Source organism: Chiloscyllium punctatum, chromosome 19, assembly GCF_047496795.1.
Source record: "Chiloscyllium punctatum isolate Juve2018m chromosome 19, sChiPun1.3, whole genome shotgun sequence".
NCBI lineage: Eukaryota > Metazoa > Chordata > Chondrichthyes > Orectolobiformes > Hemiscylliidae > Chiloscyllium > Chiloscyllium punctatum.
The window spans coordinates 70,189,478-70,209,663 of NC_092757.1; the positions used below are offsets into that span (position 1 = coordinate 70,189,478).

The window sequence follows — 20,186 nt, forward strand, 5'->3', positions numbered from 1 at the left end:
TGGGGCCATTTAGAGCAATTTAAGACCTACAAATCACTTAATTTAAAAGCAAATTCTGAAATTATGAAACAAGGTCTGCAGGCAGCACAAAAGCATGCCATTGTACAGCCTCAAACGGAGGTTCAAAACAAAACATTCCAGTTTCTCCATTGACCAAATGGAAGGAAGCCCTATCAGTACTTTCAGGTTTACTAGGAAGTCAACTAAATGTCTTGAGACAAATCCATTAAAAATGTTATAAAGGGCTAATCTATCCAGTGATTATGGTTCTAGACAACATTAGCCCGTCATTGTATAGGTAGCTTCCCAGATTTTGCTTATAGCTACATAGAGAGCACTGTTTAACACTGGAGGCCTTTAGTGGCCAAAGGGCTTTACATGGGCTGGGATGCATCATCATACCTAGTTCCACTTCCAGCTCCTGTTCAGGTAGTTATGAAACCCAATCCAGTCTGGCCACCTAAGCAGGTAGCATATTCCAATTCCTAACCATTATTGCATAAATGTTACTCTACTGGCTTTGATTTTTAGTCAGCATAAATTGATGATCTATCCATCCATCAGCAGCAGGGTTAGTTTCTCTCAATCTTTAATTTTATACATCTGCAAAACCTTCAGGCATGTTGAATGTCATCTACAAGTAAATTAATTTAACTCCCCATATACATTATGGCATTTTTTTCTGGATTTAGCCCTTAAAGAAATACTGCTTCAAGGAACCATTGTTTTGTAACAGGTTTTAGTGTAAAATTAGTGTGGAGAATCTTACAAAAAAAAACTACAGTTTTTGGGACTGGATATCATTAATTGAAACTGATTCCATTTTAAATTCAGAATTCAAAGACAAGTTATTCAACTATCAATCCTTCACAGCTTAATATGTTCTACAATCTTGTACATTCAGAAAAATTCAAGCTCTGAATTCATGAAGGTGGCATAACAATTACATTTCCCATGCATTATTATTTGAACATTTGGAAAGGATTCAAGAACAATTTAGCACATGTTCTAACTAAGTCATGAAACCTGATGAAGGGCTCCCAATAACATTTGCACTTTAAGCTTCAAGACCGTCATATCGGAATGTGGTTAAGTTTGACTTTGTGAAAAATCAAGTACATTCTCATTTGCTTTGAAGATTGTGATTGGTACAGTAAGAAACTTTCAATCCTCCGACAACAGCATTTGCACAAGATTTGGCTTGAACAGCTCCGATTCCACCAGCGTTTGGGACTGAAACAAGAATAAGTTTGGAAATTGAAAGATTAAATTTTGCATTAGCACCAGCTTGCCAAAAAAAACAAAAGCTAATTCTCTCCTCGCTAGTAATTTAAACCATTTAATTTTAACAGCTAAACAAAAAAAAAATAAATTGTGGTTTACGTAGTTACAGGAACAAGAACACTAATGCTGCTAAAGAACTCATTTGTTTTTGTATCTTTCCTGCTCATTTTGAATTATTGCTCCAGATTGTGTTTTCATACCATCTGAAATTGCTAAGTTTAGTAAGTGTTCCATGGTCTAATGATTTTAATTTTAAAGGTGTTTTAACTTTCTGCTCTTGCCTTTGTAGGCATAAGCCCTTCTTCAGGAATGAGGAAGGTACACCTTCCTCATTCCTGAAGGGCTTATGCCCAAAACGTCAATTCTCCTGCTCCTTGGATGCTGCCTGACCTGCTGTGCTTTTCCAGCAACACACTTTTCAGCTCTGGTCTCCAGCATCTGCAATCCTCACTTTCAATACAGAAGAGTCCACACCCTCATGAAATTGAATATTCATCCAGTTCTGTTCCAGTGAAAAATGTCCTAGTTTTCAAAGTGATTTACAGTGCTAAAGGCTTATTCTTGGCTTTATTCTAGTGCTGAAGTTAAATGTCTCTGGCGCTTTTTCCAACAAGGTGACTCCTTTATTCCAACTATGATCAAACTCAAATCAAGTTTCATTTCTTTTTAATCCACACCCTGTATTTTAAAGATTGACATTAAGTAAAGTGAATAGAGAAAGCATTGTGTTGAAAGGAGAGGATGTCCTTGAAGTTAATTGCAGGGAAAAGAACAGTCAGTTTGGTTAGAGTTGAGGAGCAAAAAATTGTGTCCAAATAGTGGAAAGAATAGGTTGACAAACAGCTAGGGAATGACAAACCTGTGCAAGACGACCGCAGAAATGCTGGGGACTTTAATTGGGGTAAGGTAAGGAATAAGAAATTTCTGAACTGATCAGGACACCTGGCATGTTAACAGCACTGTGACAAAATAAGCATTGCTGGATCTGCTGCTAGAAAATAATGGGAGTTAGGTGAGCCAGAAGTGTGTGGGAGACACCTGGGTAAGCATGAAAATAAGGTTTAGATTGTTCCTTGCTCTGTTGCATGATTAATCTAATTTATAACCTAATTTTGAAAATAGCTAGTCTTGCTGGTGATTTGGCAGGCTATAAAACAATTGCAGACTGACTGGAAAAATTAACTGCAATGGCTAATATTTATCTAATTTCAAGCCGCTAAAATTGTTCATGCTAAATGCTCCTTGATTATAATCCATTTATATCACAATCCTTCTTCCTAATTTCAAAACTTGCATTTTCCTTCTCTATCATGAGTACAAAATGCAAAATAAGTTTGAAACCTCACTTGTGTCTTCTGGCTCTCTAAACTGATTAGTTACTTTGGATGGACCCTATTCTTTGCCTGGTTGAACTCATACCCCAATATACTTACAAAATGCCTTTAAGTCAAATAAAAGGAAAATCCAATGCTCTTATGCTTTTTTTGCTTTAAGTTCATTTTCAAGCAACCCCTTGACCCAGAGGCATCTCGAAAGTGCTTCAGGTGTTTTGAGCAATTGGTTTCTCCCAAAAGTTCCCCTTCTTTCACCTTATCGTAATCCTGTGCATTCCTCGACATTCAGATTTCTTTGTACTTGCCCCATTTTCCGCCTTTATGGGAATGTGTTGGCCCGCACAATTTTTTTTGAAAGACTTCCATTGCAACTAGACGGTCCCAGTCTACTTTGCCAGATTTGAGTCTTATGTTAAAAACTGGCTTGTTCCCAGTTCCGAACCATTTATTTCCAGTTCCCTTGTCCTTTTCATGACAAGCTATCAAGCCTAGCCTGCCTTTTGATTTTCACACTTCATTTCTTTCACTCTCTGCCTATGGTTTTTTTTTTGTTAAATTATTCTGTCCTGGTTAAACTGTGATATTAATTCATTCAGTATGTGACCTGGTCTCATCCTTCCTGGCTAGTAAAGCCTTTCTACTGCTTATCACCATCTACCAATATGTAAATAGTTTTTTTAGGTTGCCCTATGTTAACGGTCACTTCTTTTCCCCAACAATTGTATTTCACCTATTTTATTTGTAGAACACATCTGACATTGATGTCTTTCATTGTTTTTTATCATAATCTCTATTTCCCTCATCTTCCAAGAAGCCTAGTTTTTTAAAAAATAAATAAATTCCCTTAGGACAGCTAACCTAGTACCATTATTCAAAAATGGTTGTAGGGATAACCCAGGGAACTATGAACAGGGAGACTCAAATCAGTAGCAGGGAGATTTTTGGAAAAATCTGTAGGACAGAATCTGAAGGTAAGAACTAAATAAGAATAGTTAATTATGACTGAAATGGAAGATTATGCCTGATTGCTTTGATTTTTTTTTAAAAACAAGGTGGGATTACGTATATAGAAAGTGGGAGGTGAGGCTTTTGACAAGCTCTTGTAGGGGGAGACTGATCAAGAATGCAAGAGTCCATGGGATACAGGGTAGTTTAACAAATTAGATCCAAAATTGGTTTAGTGGCAGTAGGCAGAGGGTGACAGTGGAAGGTTGTTTGTATGACTGGACACCCGTGTACAGTTGCAAGGTTTGGTGCTGGATCTTTCATTGTTTGTAAAGTACATTAATGATAGAGACAATGTAGAATGTTTGATTAGTAACGTCACAGTTGACATTCTTGGCATGGTAAATAGTGAGGAAGAAAATCTTAGACTGCAGGACAATATAGTCTGTTCAGATGGGCAAAAACAGTGGCAAAAATTAATCTGGAAAAAGTTGCATTTTGAGAAAGCACCAAGGCAAGGACATGCATGCAAGGAAAAGGAGGGAGGGTATGATGGAGCGGTTTACGATGTTAGATTAGGTTAGATTCCCTACAGTATGGAAACAGACCATTTGGTCGAACAAGTCCACACTGACCCTCTGAAGAGTAACCCACCCAGACCCATTCCCCTACCACATTTACCCCTGACTAATGCATTTAACACAATGGGCAATTTTAGGCCAGCTGAGTTACTATTTGCAGTTCTGGTTGCCACTCTAGAAGAAGAAAATTATTGCTCCAGAGAGCATGCCGAGGAGATGTCCCACAATATTGCATGGGTTGGAGTGCTTCAGTTATGAATAGAGACAGTTTGCCTGCAATTGTTTTAAGAGGCTGATTGTGACCTGATGGAGGTGTACACAAAATTATGAACAACAAAATTTAAGAAGCCTTTCCCCTTAGTAGTAGGATATCTTGGAGCTGGTGTGGACTAATTGGACTGAATTTGTCATTTTGACCATCTCTATCCATCGATCTCTTCAATTCTGTTGTTAGGAATTCAGATTAAGCATAAATATTCTTGATATACATTTGCAACAGGAATAAGAATAGGTAAAGTAACAAAAAGAAATCCTGTAAACTCTTCATAAAGAGCAGTACAAACATGGGAACAATGTAGGAATTCTATGGACAATTAATCAAAAACAAGCTCCCAACTTTAAAGTTTCCAAGATGAAAATTCAAACATTACATCTGCTGAATGATCTGAAAAGAAAGTTCATTCTGTATTCCAAAATGAAAATTAAATAATCCAAAAAGTGGAACAAAGATTACACTTAAAATCTACATCAGACTTGAAGTTCAATACAATTTATGTTTCCATAGTTTGCAGCTGCATCTTAGAAATTCCCATCTGGTCAATAAAGTAGCAAACTGGGGGGGGAAGGAACGTCCTTGAAGATTATTCTCTACTCACTGTGCCATATTTCATGAGAGTTGGTACAGCATTCACTTTCAGAACCGTTCGAAATTCGTTTTTAAGGTCTTTCCAACTGGAGAAATAATAAACAATTGCATTACTTTCAGTGAAAAGCATCACCACAGGTGTCAAAGGATGTATTTATTATTATTACTTTCTATGATCAGGCTATTTATGATTACTACAGTGATTTGTATGGTTAATTTTGATATTATTTTGCGTAGTAGTGCACTGGAGTTATTTAGTTGTCTGAAATCACCTCTCATCGGAGTTTGCTGAGCCATAGTTTTTGGGCAATGAAGCTCTCGTCACTGGTAACCAGACTGATAAGTGGCAGCTGATGTTGGGACATTGTTGATTAGCTGGGAATTGTACTGGAGAGATGGGTTGCTGAAGGAGTGAATGTCATGCTGTGACCTTTCAGATTTAATTTTGAATTGGTGTCTTTGGGGCAAGTGAATGCAAGTTGGAAGGTTTTTAAGAACCTAGCAATATTTTCAGCTCTTCTTGTTTACAAAAAAAACCCCACAAAGGATCACTGTTTGTTCAGATACACATCACATCACTCACCTTGGGTCAAAGGTAATATCATAACCGGGATTTCCAACCTACATTCTATTAAGTTCAGAAGAATACATCTAACTTAAAGGTTAAACTTCACCCAGCAATTCCAATTTCAAAGATAACCAGATTCTGAAGTATTTCAAAAGTAAAAGTTATTTATACACCATCTTTCAAATCTCACTTGGTGACATAATTTTTCCATCATTATTATTGTTTGGTATCTTTTGTATCGTCACCGTTCAGTTGGATAACCAGGACTAACAATTTGAATTGGGTAGACGTAATATCTGTATTGGAAGCCCAGAGTATAGATGTAATTCTGATTAGGCAATCTGTCATAATAGATTAAGTGAAGTTCAATACCTAATGGATCTAATGTAACTTTGATCTTAAAATAAGACATAATTGGGTTTTCAGCTCACTGAATGTTTTCTAACAATTGGAAGCAAGTTTTTTGACAGTTAAAAAACACATAACTCACTATGGCCTGTCACCGACTTGACAATAGATGAAGACAGATCCTTCAGGCAATTCACTCAGCAGTCCACGGACTATTGGTTCAGCTAAAGAAAGATAAAACTCATTGGATCATAATACTCTGGACATTAGCTATTTCATTTTCATTGAAATATTAACATAAATATGCCTATAGAGGCAAATACTGTGAACTGGTACAGTTCACTGACAACAGGATGGGTGAATGGAACAATTTATTATATTTACTGAAATCCATATCTTTTGAATTTAACTGTCCAAGTTCATAGCCATTAAGAAATGCTATTTCACTATCATGGTTAAAACCTTGCACAATAGCAAAATACTGGCTGCTCATTCCTTGACATCAGGCAACTGTTATTAGATTTCTGCACTCTTATTTGAGAGCTAATAAGTTGCAGCTACTGGCATAGCTCGAATGTGAGCATGTCTTCAGTAAATTACAAATCTACCTCTGTGATTGCTTTTCTTGGTGAAAAATCCTATTATTCCTTCCCAAGCCACTCCTCACCTAAAACAATGGGCCTTTTTCTGGAGGTGACCTCATTGCTTAACTGTTATCCAACACTTGGCACAGGCTAGTCAAAACTGCTGAGATTTATTCTCATTGCAGTAAGAAGTTTCAACACCTAAGTCTGACTTAATTATCATGTTCATCATATCACCAAACCACAAGACCACTTCATACCTACTTTTATTATTATTTATACATATACATAGAAGGGCTCTTATGATACAGTGGTAATGTCTCTGCCTCTGGCATAGAAGGAATGCATTTGTGTCTCATCTGCTCCAAACATATCAACTATCTCCACACATAGTAAAAATCTGAAATGGCTATAGATGGACTGGCATAAATTTGGTCCATAGAAATCAATGGAAATTAAAACATTTTGGACAAGATACAATAAATCATATACTGGCAGTCACATGAGGCCTTCCGTGATCAATGGCCAGGACACAAATCTACAGAATATTTAAAAAGTCACAAGAGTGGAATATCATTTAGTTTGATAAGCTTCTTTCATGGTTATGTACTTTTGTTGCATACCTTTCAGATTTAAAAGGGAGCACAATAACCTTAGCATGACTTACACATTCCATTTCCCCACAGGTTCTGAGGCACCAGGTGAACAAAGTGCACAGAATTCACCTCTAAATTAACATCCCAGCTAATTGTCAAACAGGCTCAAAGTTCATGACCCCAAGCTTCAGTCTGGGACATTCTGAAACTGGGACATCCGTGGATTACCTGGGAGCTGGACCAGGGCGGGGTGTCAGACTGTGACCTTCCAGATTAGAGATTTAGATTGGTTTTTGAATGGACGTCTTTGGGGGCAAGTGAATGCAGGGTTAAAAGCTTTTAAAAAGAAAGCAAATATTTGAGTCCATCTCGTCTACACAGAGCACACGAAGGATTGTCATTTGTTCAGATACGTTATGAAACGTCGGGGGCAGGTGAGGCATGAACTCTCAGGAATGGACTGGTCACCAAACCCCAGCATCATTTCGAAAGAAAGACAGCAGGAGCCAAACTTATGTTAAAGTTCACATGAGTGCGTCTCTCCATAGCTGCGGACGAACCATTGCCATTATAAAAGTTCTCCAGTTAATCGGGTCTTATTGAACCTTTTAAACTAACAGCGGAACAGCACTGGTCCTATCATGGTTTTAATTGGAGTCACCCTATTAGTTGCTCTTAAGGCTAGACTTCACACCACCCTCTGGCCCACGAGAGTTTTGCCACAGGAAGGTTCCCAGGAGCAGAGTTTAAACAGCCTACTCCCCAGGGAACACTGAACAGTTTAAACCCCCCACCTGTCACACAGTCCGGGCACCAGCTCACACCCTGCGCGTCCTTCGACCCGGTAAAATACGCGAAGATTGTGTTTTCCTTGTTCGCGTCCACCGCCTTCACAAACTCATCGTATCCAGACACCTCCAACAAAACCATCTTCGCAGCTCCGCTAACTTCAACCCGCCGCTTCGTCCGTTATAGAGTGACGCCGTGCGCGTGCGCAACTTCGAGACGTTTGCACGCTCAAAGAGGTGCACATGCGCGATAGCAGGTCTTCGCTTCCGTCCCCCATTTCAAGGGATACGCATGCGTGACGCTGGGTGGGTTGGCGTCGCAGGCAAGTCCCGGCAGCCTCTACACAGGCAGATCCGTGTGACGCCAACTACTGGAACCCGGTGATTAGCAACCGGGCGCCTGGCAACAGCGGGCGCTTTGGTCCTGTGACGCCTGCAGGCCCGAGAGCCTGGCCTTGGGCCTCAAGTGGACGATCGCAATGTCCTGGGTAGCTCCCTGTCTTCACATCACTGGGTAAGGGATGCGCTTGAAGAAAGGGCGGGCTGTTGTGGTCGAGTACTCAATCAGCTTAGTCAAACGTGAATTAACTTTACTTATTTGCTCACTTGTGCTGACTTTCATTTATTGACCTACTCTTTTCCAAATGTTAATTAATTTTCGCCTCTTCGGGTTTCCCAAGCAATTTCATAAGGCTGGCTCTTGTCCATTTAATTTTCAAGTTGTCTCCATTTTTCCTGTTTCTGTCCTAACTACTTTCTTCACAAAAAAGTGTCCCTATATCATAGTGTTATTTTGGTTTTAAGTTAAGTTGTGAAGGATTACCTGATAACTTCTGTGTTTGTTTTAATGTAGAGTTTGGCTACTTTAGTTAACTCACTTTGGTCATGGCCACAAAGATTCAGCATCACCAAACGCAGATCTTGAATTCAGCCCACTCCTTTGGAACTTGGGTGCCTTCCATATCAGCTGGACAAGATGTTGGAAGGAATGTACAGAGTGGATCACAATTTTACAAGAATCAGGTATGTATTTGTTATCAGGTTTACTATATGCCTAACAAGGTATAGTGCTGTGACTTAAAAAGAAGGCTGTGAGAATAATTTAAAGAATGTTAATGAAGTGTAAAATTTATGAAATTTATCTTTAGAAGAAAACTGCAAATTTTGAACAAGTTGTATTTCAAAATTATTACTTTGTTTGCGATAGGGTTCTTTATTTCATCTGTTTGTTTCCATTGTGTAAAGAGGAAAAAATTGTTGCATATATCAGGTATTAACCATCAAAGTAGCTAGGAGTAGAGCCATGCATTGGTGGAATAATGCATTGTGGGCCACAGCATAGGAACATTGAATATAGGAGTAGGCCATTTGGCCCATTGAGCCTGCTCTGCTATTCAAACAGATCATGGCTGATCATGTTGATAATGATGACATTAATCCCTGTGACTTTTTCACAGTAAAAATTCCATATCTTGTGTCAGACCTGGTAAGGCATTGAGGTGATGGTCAACACTTCCCTCATGTTGCTGGAAAGAATTGGATTCTGAATTACTGTGACTGCCCTGGTTATTTACAAACTAATACTGTGGAAGCAGGTTTCTACTGCTTGTGCTGGCAGGAGAAGAATGAAAAGGCATTAGCTTGTGTTTCCTTACTTATAATAAAGTAAGGACTGGACAATAAGAAATTCTTGAATTGCTAAAGCGTTTCTTAAATTTTTTTTTAGTTAAAATTCAATAAAGATACACTAAGTACTATATCCAACCTGGCTGCGACAGTCACCGAACCTCGTCCAATTGTAATTGAAAAGTTACGCCAGCCTTGTGATCCGCATGTTCAGAATGATGCTCAGAGTATGAGCAACTCTGTGCCATTTTCTTCTGTGTCTGAAGAGAGACTGAATATGGCTGTTCGGATGGCAAAGCGTGATGTAAAAAAAGGGCATCTGGAAGCACAAATGAAGGATTACTTGTATAAACTTGAGCAAGATCAAGCAGAAACATCAAAGTATATTAATCGAGTGAAGGGGAAGTCTGTTGAGAATGCTGCGTATGTCAGGAATCGGCTGAAAATGGAGGCACTTACAAAGCTGAAACAGCAAAAGAACCAAACTTCAAAAGAAGGCATTACAAAGTCTGGTGCCAGGGTTTATATTTGCACGTCTGACCAAAGCCAAGCCAGGCCTGCCCGTACAGATTCACCACCAACACACGACCCAGGCCCAGATCTGAATCGTCAGAACCAGGGCAGCAAAACTGCTGAAGAGATTCGTAGGCTGAGAACAGAGCTCAGCAAGTACTTTCAAAAAATTGAGGAGCTGTCCAAGAGAGGTACAAAATTTTATTTAAAGTTAATGCCAAATTATGAAATTTGTGATATACATGCACACACTGTATAATGTTCCATAACATAAGGCATTGTTGGAGACTGGAAATATCTTTTAAACTCCATGCATTTTGGAGGTCAAACCAAGCCTTTATGGTATTATTAAGAAGCATATTTTTTAAAAAATTGTTGAAAAAATTTTATTTACAAAATTATAAAATTTTAAAAAATGAAAATAGAACACTATGACAACAAAAACAGCAATGATAAACAATAAACCAACTACATTGGTTAGGCCACTGTTGGAATATTGTGCACTTCTGGTCTCCTTCCTATTGGAAAGATTTTGTGAAACTTGAAAGTGTTCAGAAAAGATTTACAAGGATGTTGCCAGGGTTGGAGGATCTGAGCTACAGGGGAGGCTGAACAGGCTGGGACTGTTTTCCCTGGAGTGTTGGAGGCTGAGGGGAGACCTTAGAGGTTTACAAAATTATGAAGGGCATGGATAGGATATGATTTGGAGATGCTGGTGTTGGACTGGGGTGTACAAAGTTTAAAAATCACACAACACCAGGTTATAGTCCAACAGGTTTAATTGGAAGTACACTCGCTTTCGGAGCGACGCTCCTTCATCAGCTGATTGTGGAGGGCTCGATCGTAACACAGAATTTATAGCAAAAATTTACAGTGTGATGTAACTGAAATTATATATTGAAAAATTAACAGACAATCAATTTTTCAATGTATAATTTCAGTTACATCACACTGCAAATTTTTGTTATAAATTCTGTGTTACGATCGAGCCCTCCACAATCACCTGATGAAGGAGCGTCTCTCCGAAAGCTAGTGTACTTCCAATTAAACCTGTTGGACTATAACCTGGTGTTGTGTGATTTTTAACCATGGATAGGATAAATAGACAAAGTCTTTTCCCTGGGGTCGGGGAGTCCAGAACCAGAGGACATAGGTTTAGGGTGAGAGGGGAAAGATATATAAAAGAGACCTAAGGGGCAACTTTTTCACGCAGAGGGTGGTACGTGTATGGAATGAGCTACCAGAGGATGTGATGGAGGCTGGTGCAATTGCAACATTTTTAAGAGACATTTGGATGGGTATATGAATAGGAAGGGTTTGGAGGCAGTGGTGGGTGGCAGATGGGACTAGATTGGGTTGGGATATCTGGTCGGCATGGACGGGTTGGACCGAAGGGTCTGTTTCCATGCTGTGCATCTCTCTGACTCTACTACAAAAGAACTCACAACCACACTCATTACAAATCAATAAGTAAATAAATAATGCCGCTCAGTCGAACAAGACCTCCAGCTTTCATCCTTCGAGAGCATCAATCATTAAACTCACGTCTGCTTGAAATTCTTCCTCTCGAGGACATTAGACTGATTAAATCAAACCTCCTTGGCTAGACCAAAGCCGTATTTAAAATGGCGGACAGATCTGCTTCCAAATAATTCAAAAAGGGCTGCCATATCTTATAAAGTTTGTCCATTTTCTGGTGCACTATATTTGTAAGAAAGTCCAAAGGAATGTGTTCCATAATTAACTTTTGCCACCCCAACAGACCTGGGGGGGGTTCTCGGACAGCCAGCACATCAGAATGTTCTTCCTCGCATAAAGAGTGAGGATGCTAAAAAGCTTTCTCCCATACAAATCTAAGGGAGATAAATTGGACAAACCCTGGAGAAGAGAAACCGAGTCCACCTTAACTTCAATCCCCAAGACTCCCTGTATTACTCCTATCACAGTGCCCCAGTACGTACAGAGTCTGTAGCAGCATCACAAGCAATGAGTGAGGGTACCTGTATTTATTTTACATTTGGGGCACATTGAAAACGTGCCCTGCTTAAAGTTTGCAAGACGATCTGGGGACAGATGAGCTCTATGAAGAATCTTTAACTGCATATATTTGTAAGAAAGTCCAAAGGAATGTGTTCCATAATTAATTTTTGCCACCCCAACAGACCTGGGGGATTCTCGGACAGCCAGCACATCAGAATGTTCTGATAATAAGCGAGATAATAAGGGTATAATAAGCGAGAAAGAACATTCATTTTAATAAGAATGCAATTCGCAAAGGAAAATTCTTTCCTTACTGTATGCGTTAGCGTAGAGTTTAAGGTGGATCGGAGAGCTGTGATCCACTGCAGCTTAGTCACAGGCAGTCTACTGTAATATGCCATCTTAGCTGCCTTTAGTTGTGCCTCAAGCAGATGTTGCTGCTCTCCCTTCTGTCGCTTCTGACTGGCAGAGTATGAGATAATTATCCCTCTAGCATAGGCCTTAGCAGTCTCCCAAAGAATGGACAGATTATTAGCTGTACCTGAGTAGGTGGCCAAAAAAACTTCAAATTCCCGAGAGAGGTATTCTACAAACTTGCTGTCCGTGACGATGAAGGGATCCATTTGCCAGTACCATGAGCCCATCACATAACCCTTAATCTTTACCATTAAATACACCGCTGCATGATCAGAGATGGTAATATTCCCAATCGAACAGGATACTACCAAATCTAAAAAAGCCGCCGGAATTAGAAAATAATCCATCCTTGTGTGGCATTTATGAGGATTGAAAAAGAATGTAAAATCTCTGCCAGTAGGGAGTAAATGTCTCCAAAGGTCGACCAACTCCAATTCCACACACAGATCACCCAACTGCTTAGATTGTGAAGAAAGCTTTGGAGGGGGGGGCCTTCGGGCATTTTATCCAGCACAGGATCCATAAAGGTATTAAAAATCCTTTCCCCCCCCATAATAATATGCCGCGAGGCCATGGCCATCAGCTTCGTGCATCAGTCAGAAAGTTAGGAGGGTGGGACAGTAGACATTCAAACTACCATATTCCTCACCATGTATCTTAAGAATAACAAACTGACCCTGATCATCTTTAGCACAATCTATTAAATTAAATGGGAGACCCTTCCGGATGAGTATTACCACTTCTCTGCTCCTTGTACTAAAAGATGAGAAAAACACCCGATCAAACCCACCCTGTTGTAACTTGAAGTGTTCCTTGTCATTAAGATGAGTTTCCTGTAACAGGGCAACATCCGTTCTCTCTAAGGCTCAAAAACATCTTTTTTCTTTTAATTGGCAAATGAGTCCCTTTGATAAACCAGGTGCACCATTTAAGAATGCTGCTAACCATGATCCTTTATAATCACCTTTGATCTGCCTAGAGGCAGAATTCGTCTGAGCATACTCAAAAGGAGACTCTTAGTCTATTTGCAAAAAACCAAGAAAAACCTACAAAACACAAAAGGCACTTAATGGGGGACTCTACCCCCTGCCCACAGAGGGTGTTTACACTTCCCACACACTTCACCATCTCTCCCTTCCAGCTCGAGCAGCTTCCCAACCCCAACCGATGGAAGAAACCAAAGGACATTATAAACACAAAGATATAACAAAATCAATGAGCACTTTGCAGCCCCCCCACCCCCCCATAAGCAATTTCACTCCAGCTCAGAGAGAAAAGAACACCCACCAACAACAACTTCTTTGGGAAAAGTGTGAAAGTACAAGAAATAAAAGCAAGACAAAAAACCCAGACACTATTATCCATGTCCATAAATACATCTACATTATTTTAAAGTGTCCAAGAAGGTTTTGGCTTGCTCCAAGGAATGAAGTGACCACACAGTCGTCTTGTAAATAATACGAAGCACTGCTGGGTACCTCATCGAATATTGAATACTGAGGTCCTTTAACCTTCTCTTGATTTCATCAAACGATTTCATCTTATGGATCACTGCTGCAGAAAAGTCCTGAAAAAACATTATCTTAGTTCCCTGATAGGTTAGGGCCTGCAGATCTCTCCCCAACCGTCTAGAAGTTTCCATGACACTCTGCTTGTCCCTGTAGCATTGAAATTGTATCTGAACCGGGCGGGGGCACTGACCCTAACCGAATCTGCGTACCACGAACCGGTGAGCTCTGTCAACCTTCACCCAGTCCGCCTCGGCATCCTAGCCAAGAAATTATGGCAACCAGTCTTCAAAAAAACTTGCTAACTTCTACTCCCTCCGGCAGACCAATGACCTCAATACCTTACCTCCTTCTTCCTATTTTCCTGGTCATCGACTTACTCAGTCAGGGTCTGAACCTGTTTCTCAAGGGCATGGATCTGCCCCATCGAGGACTGAATCTCTGTCTCAGATGCTGTGGTCCGCCGCTCAACCTCTTCAACTCGCTTCCCGAGCCCTTCCAACTCCTCATGCTTTTGTGCTCCTGGATCAGCTGTCGGATCGCTCCAAGTTCCTCCACGATGTTCTGCTGCGCAGGCATTTCCTTCACAGAGGGAGCTTCAGCTATATCCCCCGTTACAGTCTCAGGACCTCTGCTGTTTTCGAGTGTCCTGAGTGTTGAGACTTGGCAGTTTTCTTCCCCTTAGTCATCCCCACATGCTCAATAAAGGATTTAAACGATTGTTTTACTGTTTAACAATAATTGTTTCCAAAAATAAACTAAGGTGGGGGGGTGGTGAAAGAATATTACTACCTTGGGTTGGGGAGCAGAGCTCAGCAAGGCTGATCTATTCAGATTGCCATCATCTTGAATCCCCCAACAAGCATCTTATAGATTCACGCCATCGTACAGCATGCAAACAGATCCTTTGGTCCAACGCTTTTGTGCCAACCAGACATCTCCATCTGACCTCGTCCCATTGGCCAGCATTTGGCCCATAACCCTCTAACCCCTTCCAAATTATATACCCAAACTGTGATCCAGGCGTTATTTGTGGCTCCCAAGATTTAATAGGCTGACTTAACATATTTCTTGTTGCTTAATTGCCTACTTGGATTTTTTGGCTTAAAAATTTGATAAGGGCTATTTTTAGTGCATTAGCAAAACAAATGCATGATTTCTAAATCCAGATCTGTTAGCTGTCAGCATCATGAGGCATTCACATTATTTAAGACATTGATTTAATTAAAATTGTATAAGAGACAAATTAAATAAGATGTAATTTTAGTTATGTCATATAAAATTGCTATTGATTAAGGACTTCTGTTGAGACCACAGTTTTAAGGGTTGTGGAAAGTCATCTTTCACAATGGTCGGTGTATGTGCATTAGATTCCTTAGCCCTCTGTTTCCTTTAGCTCAGGTAAATGTGTACAGCCATTTACAACCATACAATTGCTTGTTTTCCTCCAGTAGAGCCATATAGTCTTAATTTGTGTAACAGTAATCTATTTTTAAAAAATGCTAGAAATCCTAACCTGAAACAAAGTACTGGAGAACTCCACCACGTCTGGCAGCATCTGTAGAAACAGAAACAGAGTTAGCTTTGAGTCCAGTGACCCTTTGTTATTAATTTGTATAACCATATTATTTGTCAGATATATCTTTTCTTACCTTACTGAAACATCTTTATGGGCATTAGAAAAATAACTACTTTACCTCCTTCAAAGGATATGAATATTTAGACTAGTTAGAGTGGAACTGAAGACTGAATTTTAATGCCAAAAAGTCCCCATCTGTTGTAAATACCTATTTGGTTCACTAATGTTCTTACCCATTCTGTCCTGCATGGACTCCTGGACCCATAGCAATGTGATTAACTCTGGAAAGTCGGAGGCTAAGGGGGGACCTTATAAAGGTTTATAAAATCATGAGAGGGCATAGGTAAGGTGAATAACCAAGGTCGTCTTCACAGGGTATGGGAGTCCAAAACTAGAGGGCTTAGATTAAGGTGAGAGGGAAAGATTTAAAAGGAACCTAAGGGGCAACATTTTCACGAAGAGGGGGTGAGTATATGGAATGAGCTGCCAGAGGAGGTGCTGGAGTTGAGTATAATTACAACATTTAAAAGGCATCAGAATGGGTACGTGAATAAGAAGAGTTAAAAAGGATTTGAGCCAAATGCTGGCAAATGGAACTAAATCAGTTTAGGATATCTGGTCATTGCGACAAGTTGTACGTTTCCATGCTGTATTACTTTGACTTTATGAAAGAGCCAAGAAGCCATTTGGCCGATAGTGTAATTCCAAGAAAAAAAGTCAAATGCTTAGTGTTTGTAGATTTAAATGTAAGTAAACTTTTAATGAATACTGGTCCTTTTTCCCTTCCTCCCATCCTTTCTGTATGCCTGGCTTTTCTATTTGTTTCTCTTATTCCCATCTATTTTACCCTGCTCCTATGTCTTTTTGTCTGTACCTGATTTGTCATTGAATAAATAATCTCAATCATACTGATACTCAATTCAGACTTTGCACTGATCATCAAGGATTCTTCATTCTGGTTAAGAAACATAGTTGCTTGTGGTGTTCACACAGTTCTTGGATTCCTTATACAGATATAGCCGACAATCGAGTCTAACCTGGAATTTGCAGTTAGCAGTATACAAATTGATCCTACTATCTTTCTTTCCAAAAATAAAACAACTCTTTGAATGATGAAACATTTTTTCATAAATGAAACAATAATTTTAAGAGTTCCCTGGTAGTGCATACATGAGATGTGTTTTCTTCTGTTAGAGAAATATGCAGATATCCTGGATCCTGAAGAAGAGCGAAGAATGCAGATAAAAAGACAAGAACAGGCCTCTCGCTCGGCAAGGATGCTGTATGTTTTGCAGCAGCAAGTGAGAACTGAGATTAAGTGTTAACAAGTGCATTGTTAATTGTCAGTTTTTCTATTACAGATCAAATCCAGGTGACATAACAGTTTGCAAACTTATTAATATGGAAAATGAGAGTTCAGCAAGGAGTATAAATTCACCACTTGCAAAAGCCAAAATTACTCTATAACACCTCCTTTTATTTGGATAATCTGCAGTGGCACTGTTGTAGTAGTGAATTGGCTGCTGAGCTTAAAATCTTAACCAACATTCTGATTTTCTTTATTGTGACCAGTAATAGCAGATTTGAACTTTACTTTAGGTTCGATTTTATATTTTGATTGCAGAGCGTTTATTGTAGAGCAGATAGGATGAATTGTCTTTTAACAATATTATTGATTTGCTTTAGAATTTTGTGCGTTGTCTCAGCTACTGTATTGGAATTGTTCACAACTGTCAAAATGTGAACAGTTTCAGAGCAGGTTGTTTGATATGCATTGGCCTGTAGCTTGTTTAGGGAGATAAAAGCTCACTGAGATTTCTATTTTCAGCCTTATAGTTACACAGCATTAACCAGGAAGGGAAAAACTAAAGGAAGAGCAGTGTAATTGTAATACCTACACATGATGGAGATATGTGCCTCTTTAATGTTTTTTGTAAACTGATTGTGTAGCAGTTTCTTTTTTAGAAGTGACTTAAAACATTGTTAATGGAACAATATTTTTACATGTGATTAGGGCAATTGTTTCTCTTAACCTTGCATTTAGCTCTTATTATTTAATTAAGGTAAATGAAATACAAGAAGAGATAGAAAAACAAAGTCCACATAAAATAAAACATACCAAAAAGGTAAGAAAATAAAATGTTTTGATTTTGTTGACAGAAGTGTATTATCTTGTAGTAAAGACTAACCTGCTCTTGAGTGAAAGAAAATTTGGTCTGGTACTTTGTTTTTATGCATTCTTTAGAATTCCAGTCAATGTTTATAGACTTTACTAAATTATTGCTTGAGTCCCAACTGCTGGATTACATTGTACCTGATTTTCCTGTCAAAATAAGTTTGGCTAACGGTGCTCATCATTGATATAAATGGACATGGTACTGCAAAAGAAAAGGGGAAGGCGAGGAAGAAGTGTAGTTAAATTCACATAACCATAAAATGATGTTCTGATTGTGCTGCTCCACCATAACTTAAAGGGCGGCATGGTGGCACAGTGGTTAGCACTGTTGCCTCACAGCACCAGAGACCCGGGTTCAATTCCCCCCTCAGGCGACTGACTGTGTGGAGTTTACACATTCTTCCCGTGTCTGTGTGCGTTTCCTCCGGGTGCTCCGGTTTCCTCCTATAGTCAAAAAATGTGCAGGTTAGGTGAATTGGCTGTGCTAAATCGCCCGTAGCGGTAGGTGAAGGGGTGAAATGTAGGGGAAATGGGTCTGGGTGAGTTGCGCGTCGGTGTGGGCTTGTTGGGCCGAAGGGCCTGTTTCCACACTGTAAGTAATCTAATCTAAAAACTTCACAAAAAGAACGTTGCAACTTGCTTTGGATTAGACTAATTCAATGACGCAAAGTTGCTGCACTGAATGTAACAGTAAAAGTTGTTTAAGTAATCTTAACTATGTGGTCACTATTAGCAATCAACTTCACTAGCACTAAAATTTAATTGTTACAAGTACTGTATTTTCACTTGTAGAATTGAAACTATGAAAAAAGTTTAAAACTTGACTGTTTTTCTCTCTCTAAATGCAATCTTCTTTTGATGCATTTACTTCTTCTATATCAAACCCAAGCACTGTAATTTGTACTTCATCCTTGCCCTTGCTGTATTTGTTTTGCATTTCTTCATTCTGATTGGTTGAGGGGCTACCTAATTGCTTGACCTGTTCGCTTGGGTTCCAAATACTCTGTATTCCATGCTGCAACATTTTCAACTTGCATTTGAAGCAACTTACCACTCACCAGAATTAAATAAGTGTAACATGCGAAAGTTATTCTAGTGAAAAACTGTGCTGTAACAAAATGGTCTGCTGAATGAGAAGGTTGTGTGTATATTTTTCAATTGCTTGGGCAATGTTTTAATATAAAAATTGTTTACATTAGCACTTTATTAAAAGAGTCATAGAGTCATAGAGATGTACAGCACAAAAACAGACCCTTCGGTCCAACTTGTCCATGCTGACCAGATATCCCAACCCAACCTAGTCCCACCTGCCAGCACCTGACCCATACCCCTCTAAACCCTTCCTATTCATGTGCCCATCCAGATGCTTTTTAAATGTTGCAATTGTACTAGCCTCTACCACTTCCTCTGGCAGTTCATTCCATACACTTACCACCCTCTGTGTGAAAAAGTTGCCCCTGAGTTCTCTTTTATATCTTTTCCCCCTCACCCTAAACCTATGCACTCTAGTTCTGGACTCCCCCACCCAGGGAAAAGACTTCGTCTATTTATCCTATCCATGCCCCTCATGATTTTATAAACCTCTATAAGGTCACCCCTCAGCCTCTGATGCTCCAGGGAAAATAGCCTAGCCTATTCAACCTCTCCTTGAAGCTGAAATCCTCCAACCCTGGCAGCATCCTTTTAAATATTTTCTGAACCCTTTCAAGTTTCACAACAACTTTCTGTAAGGAAAGTGACCAGAATTGCATGCAATATTCCAACAGTGGTCTAACCAATGTCCTGTATTGCTGCAACATGACCTCCCAACTCCTGTACTCAATACCAAACGTTGTCTTCACTATCCTATCTATCTGAGACTCCACTTTCAAGGAGCTATGAACCTGCACTCCAAGGTCTCTTTGTTCAGCAACACTCCCCAGGACCTTACCATTAAGTGTATAAGTTCTGCTAAGATCTGCTTTCCCAAAATGCAGTACCTCACATCTATTTAAATTAAACTCTATCTGCCACTTCTCAGCCCATTGGCCCATCTGATCACGATCCCGTTGTAATTTGAGGTAACCTTCTTCGCTGTCCACGACACCTCCAATTTTGTTGTCATCAGCAAACTTACTAACTATCCCTGTTATGCTCGCATCCAAATCATTTATATAAATGATGAGAAGTAGTCGACCCACCATCGATCCTTGTAGCACTCCACTGGTCACAGGCCTCTGGTCTGAAAAACAACCCTCCACCACCACCCTTTGTCGACTACCTTTGAGCCAGTTATGTATCCAAATGGCTAGTTCTCCCTGTATTCCATGAGATCTAACCTTGCTCACTAGTCTCCCATGGGGAACTTTGTCAAACACCTTACTGAAGTCCATATAGATCACATCTACTGCTCTGCCCTCATCAATCATCTTTGTTACTTCTTCAAAAAACAATCAAGTTTGTGAGACATGATTTCTCATACATAAAGCCATGTTGACTTTCCATAATCAGTCCT

General features: G+C 39.6%; 2 protein-coding genes across 4 annotated transcripts in view; one reads left to right on the forward strand and one right to left on the reverse strand.

Annotated features, from left to right (window-relative positions):
* Positions 1-722: 722 nt before the first annotated feature.
* txndc17 (thioredoxin domain containing 17) lies at positions 723-8,104 on the reverse strand. Its single transcript, XM_072589633.1, has 4 exons — positions 7,900-8,104; positions 6,068-6,149; positions 5,020-5,095; positions 723-1,233 (listed from the first exon to the last, which is right to left on the reverse strand). The coding sequence occupies exons 1-4, from the start codon at positions 8,033-8,035 to the stop codon at positions 1,165-1,167; spliced, it is 363 nt and encodes a 120-aa protein (XP_072445734.1). The 5' UTR covers positions 8,036-8,104; the 3' UTR covers positions 723-1,164.
* A 102-nt stretch (positions 8,105-8,206) lies between these two features.
* kiaa0753 (KIAA0753 ortholog) overlaps positions 8,207-20,186 on the forward strand; it is a 45,692-nt gene continuing 33,712 nt past the window's right edge. For all 3 annotated transcript variants that reach the window (XM_072589634.1, XM_072589636.1, XM_072589637.1), the window contains exons 1-5: positions 8,207-8,407; positions 8,747-8,916; positions 9,620-10,223; positions 16,711-16,817; positions 17,580-17,642. In XM_072589634.1, the coding sequence (XP_072445735.1) occupies positions 8,779-8,916; positions 9,620-10,223; positions 16,711-16,817; positions 17,580-17,642 (912 nt within the window). In that variant the 5' untranslated portion in view covers positions 8,207-8,407; positions 8,747-8,778. The remainder of the gene's footprint in view (positions 8,408-8,746; positions 8,917-9,619; positions 10,224-16,710; positions 16,818-17,579; positions 17,643-20,186) is intronic.

Bases quoted from the DNA above. Each gene is read 5' to 3' on its own strand.
- txndc17 (XM_072589633.1), bottom strand. From the start codon at position 8,035: ATGGTTTTGTTGGAGGTGTCTGGATACGATGAGTTTGTGAAGGCGGTG. The intron at 6,150-7,899 runs GTGGGGGGTTTA...ATCTTTCTTTAG, and splicing joins GTGCCCGGACTGTGTGACAG to CTGAACCAATAGTCCGTGGA. The intron at 5,096-6,067 runs GTGAGTTATGTG...TTATTTCTCCAG, and splicing joins CAAGTCGGTGACAGGCCATA to TTGGAAAGACCTTAAAAACG.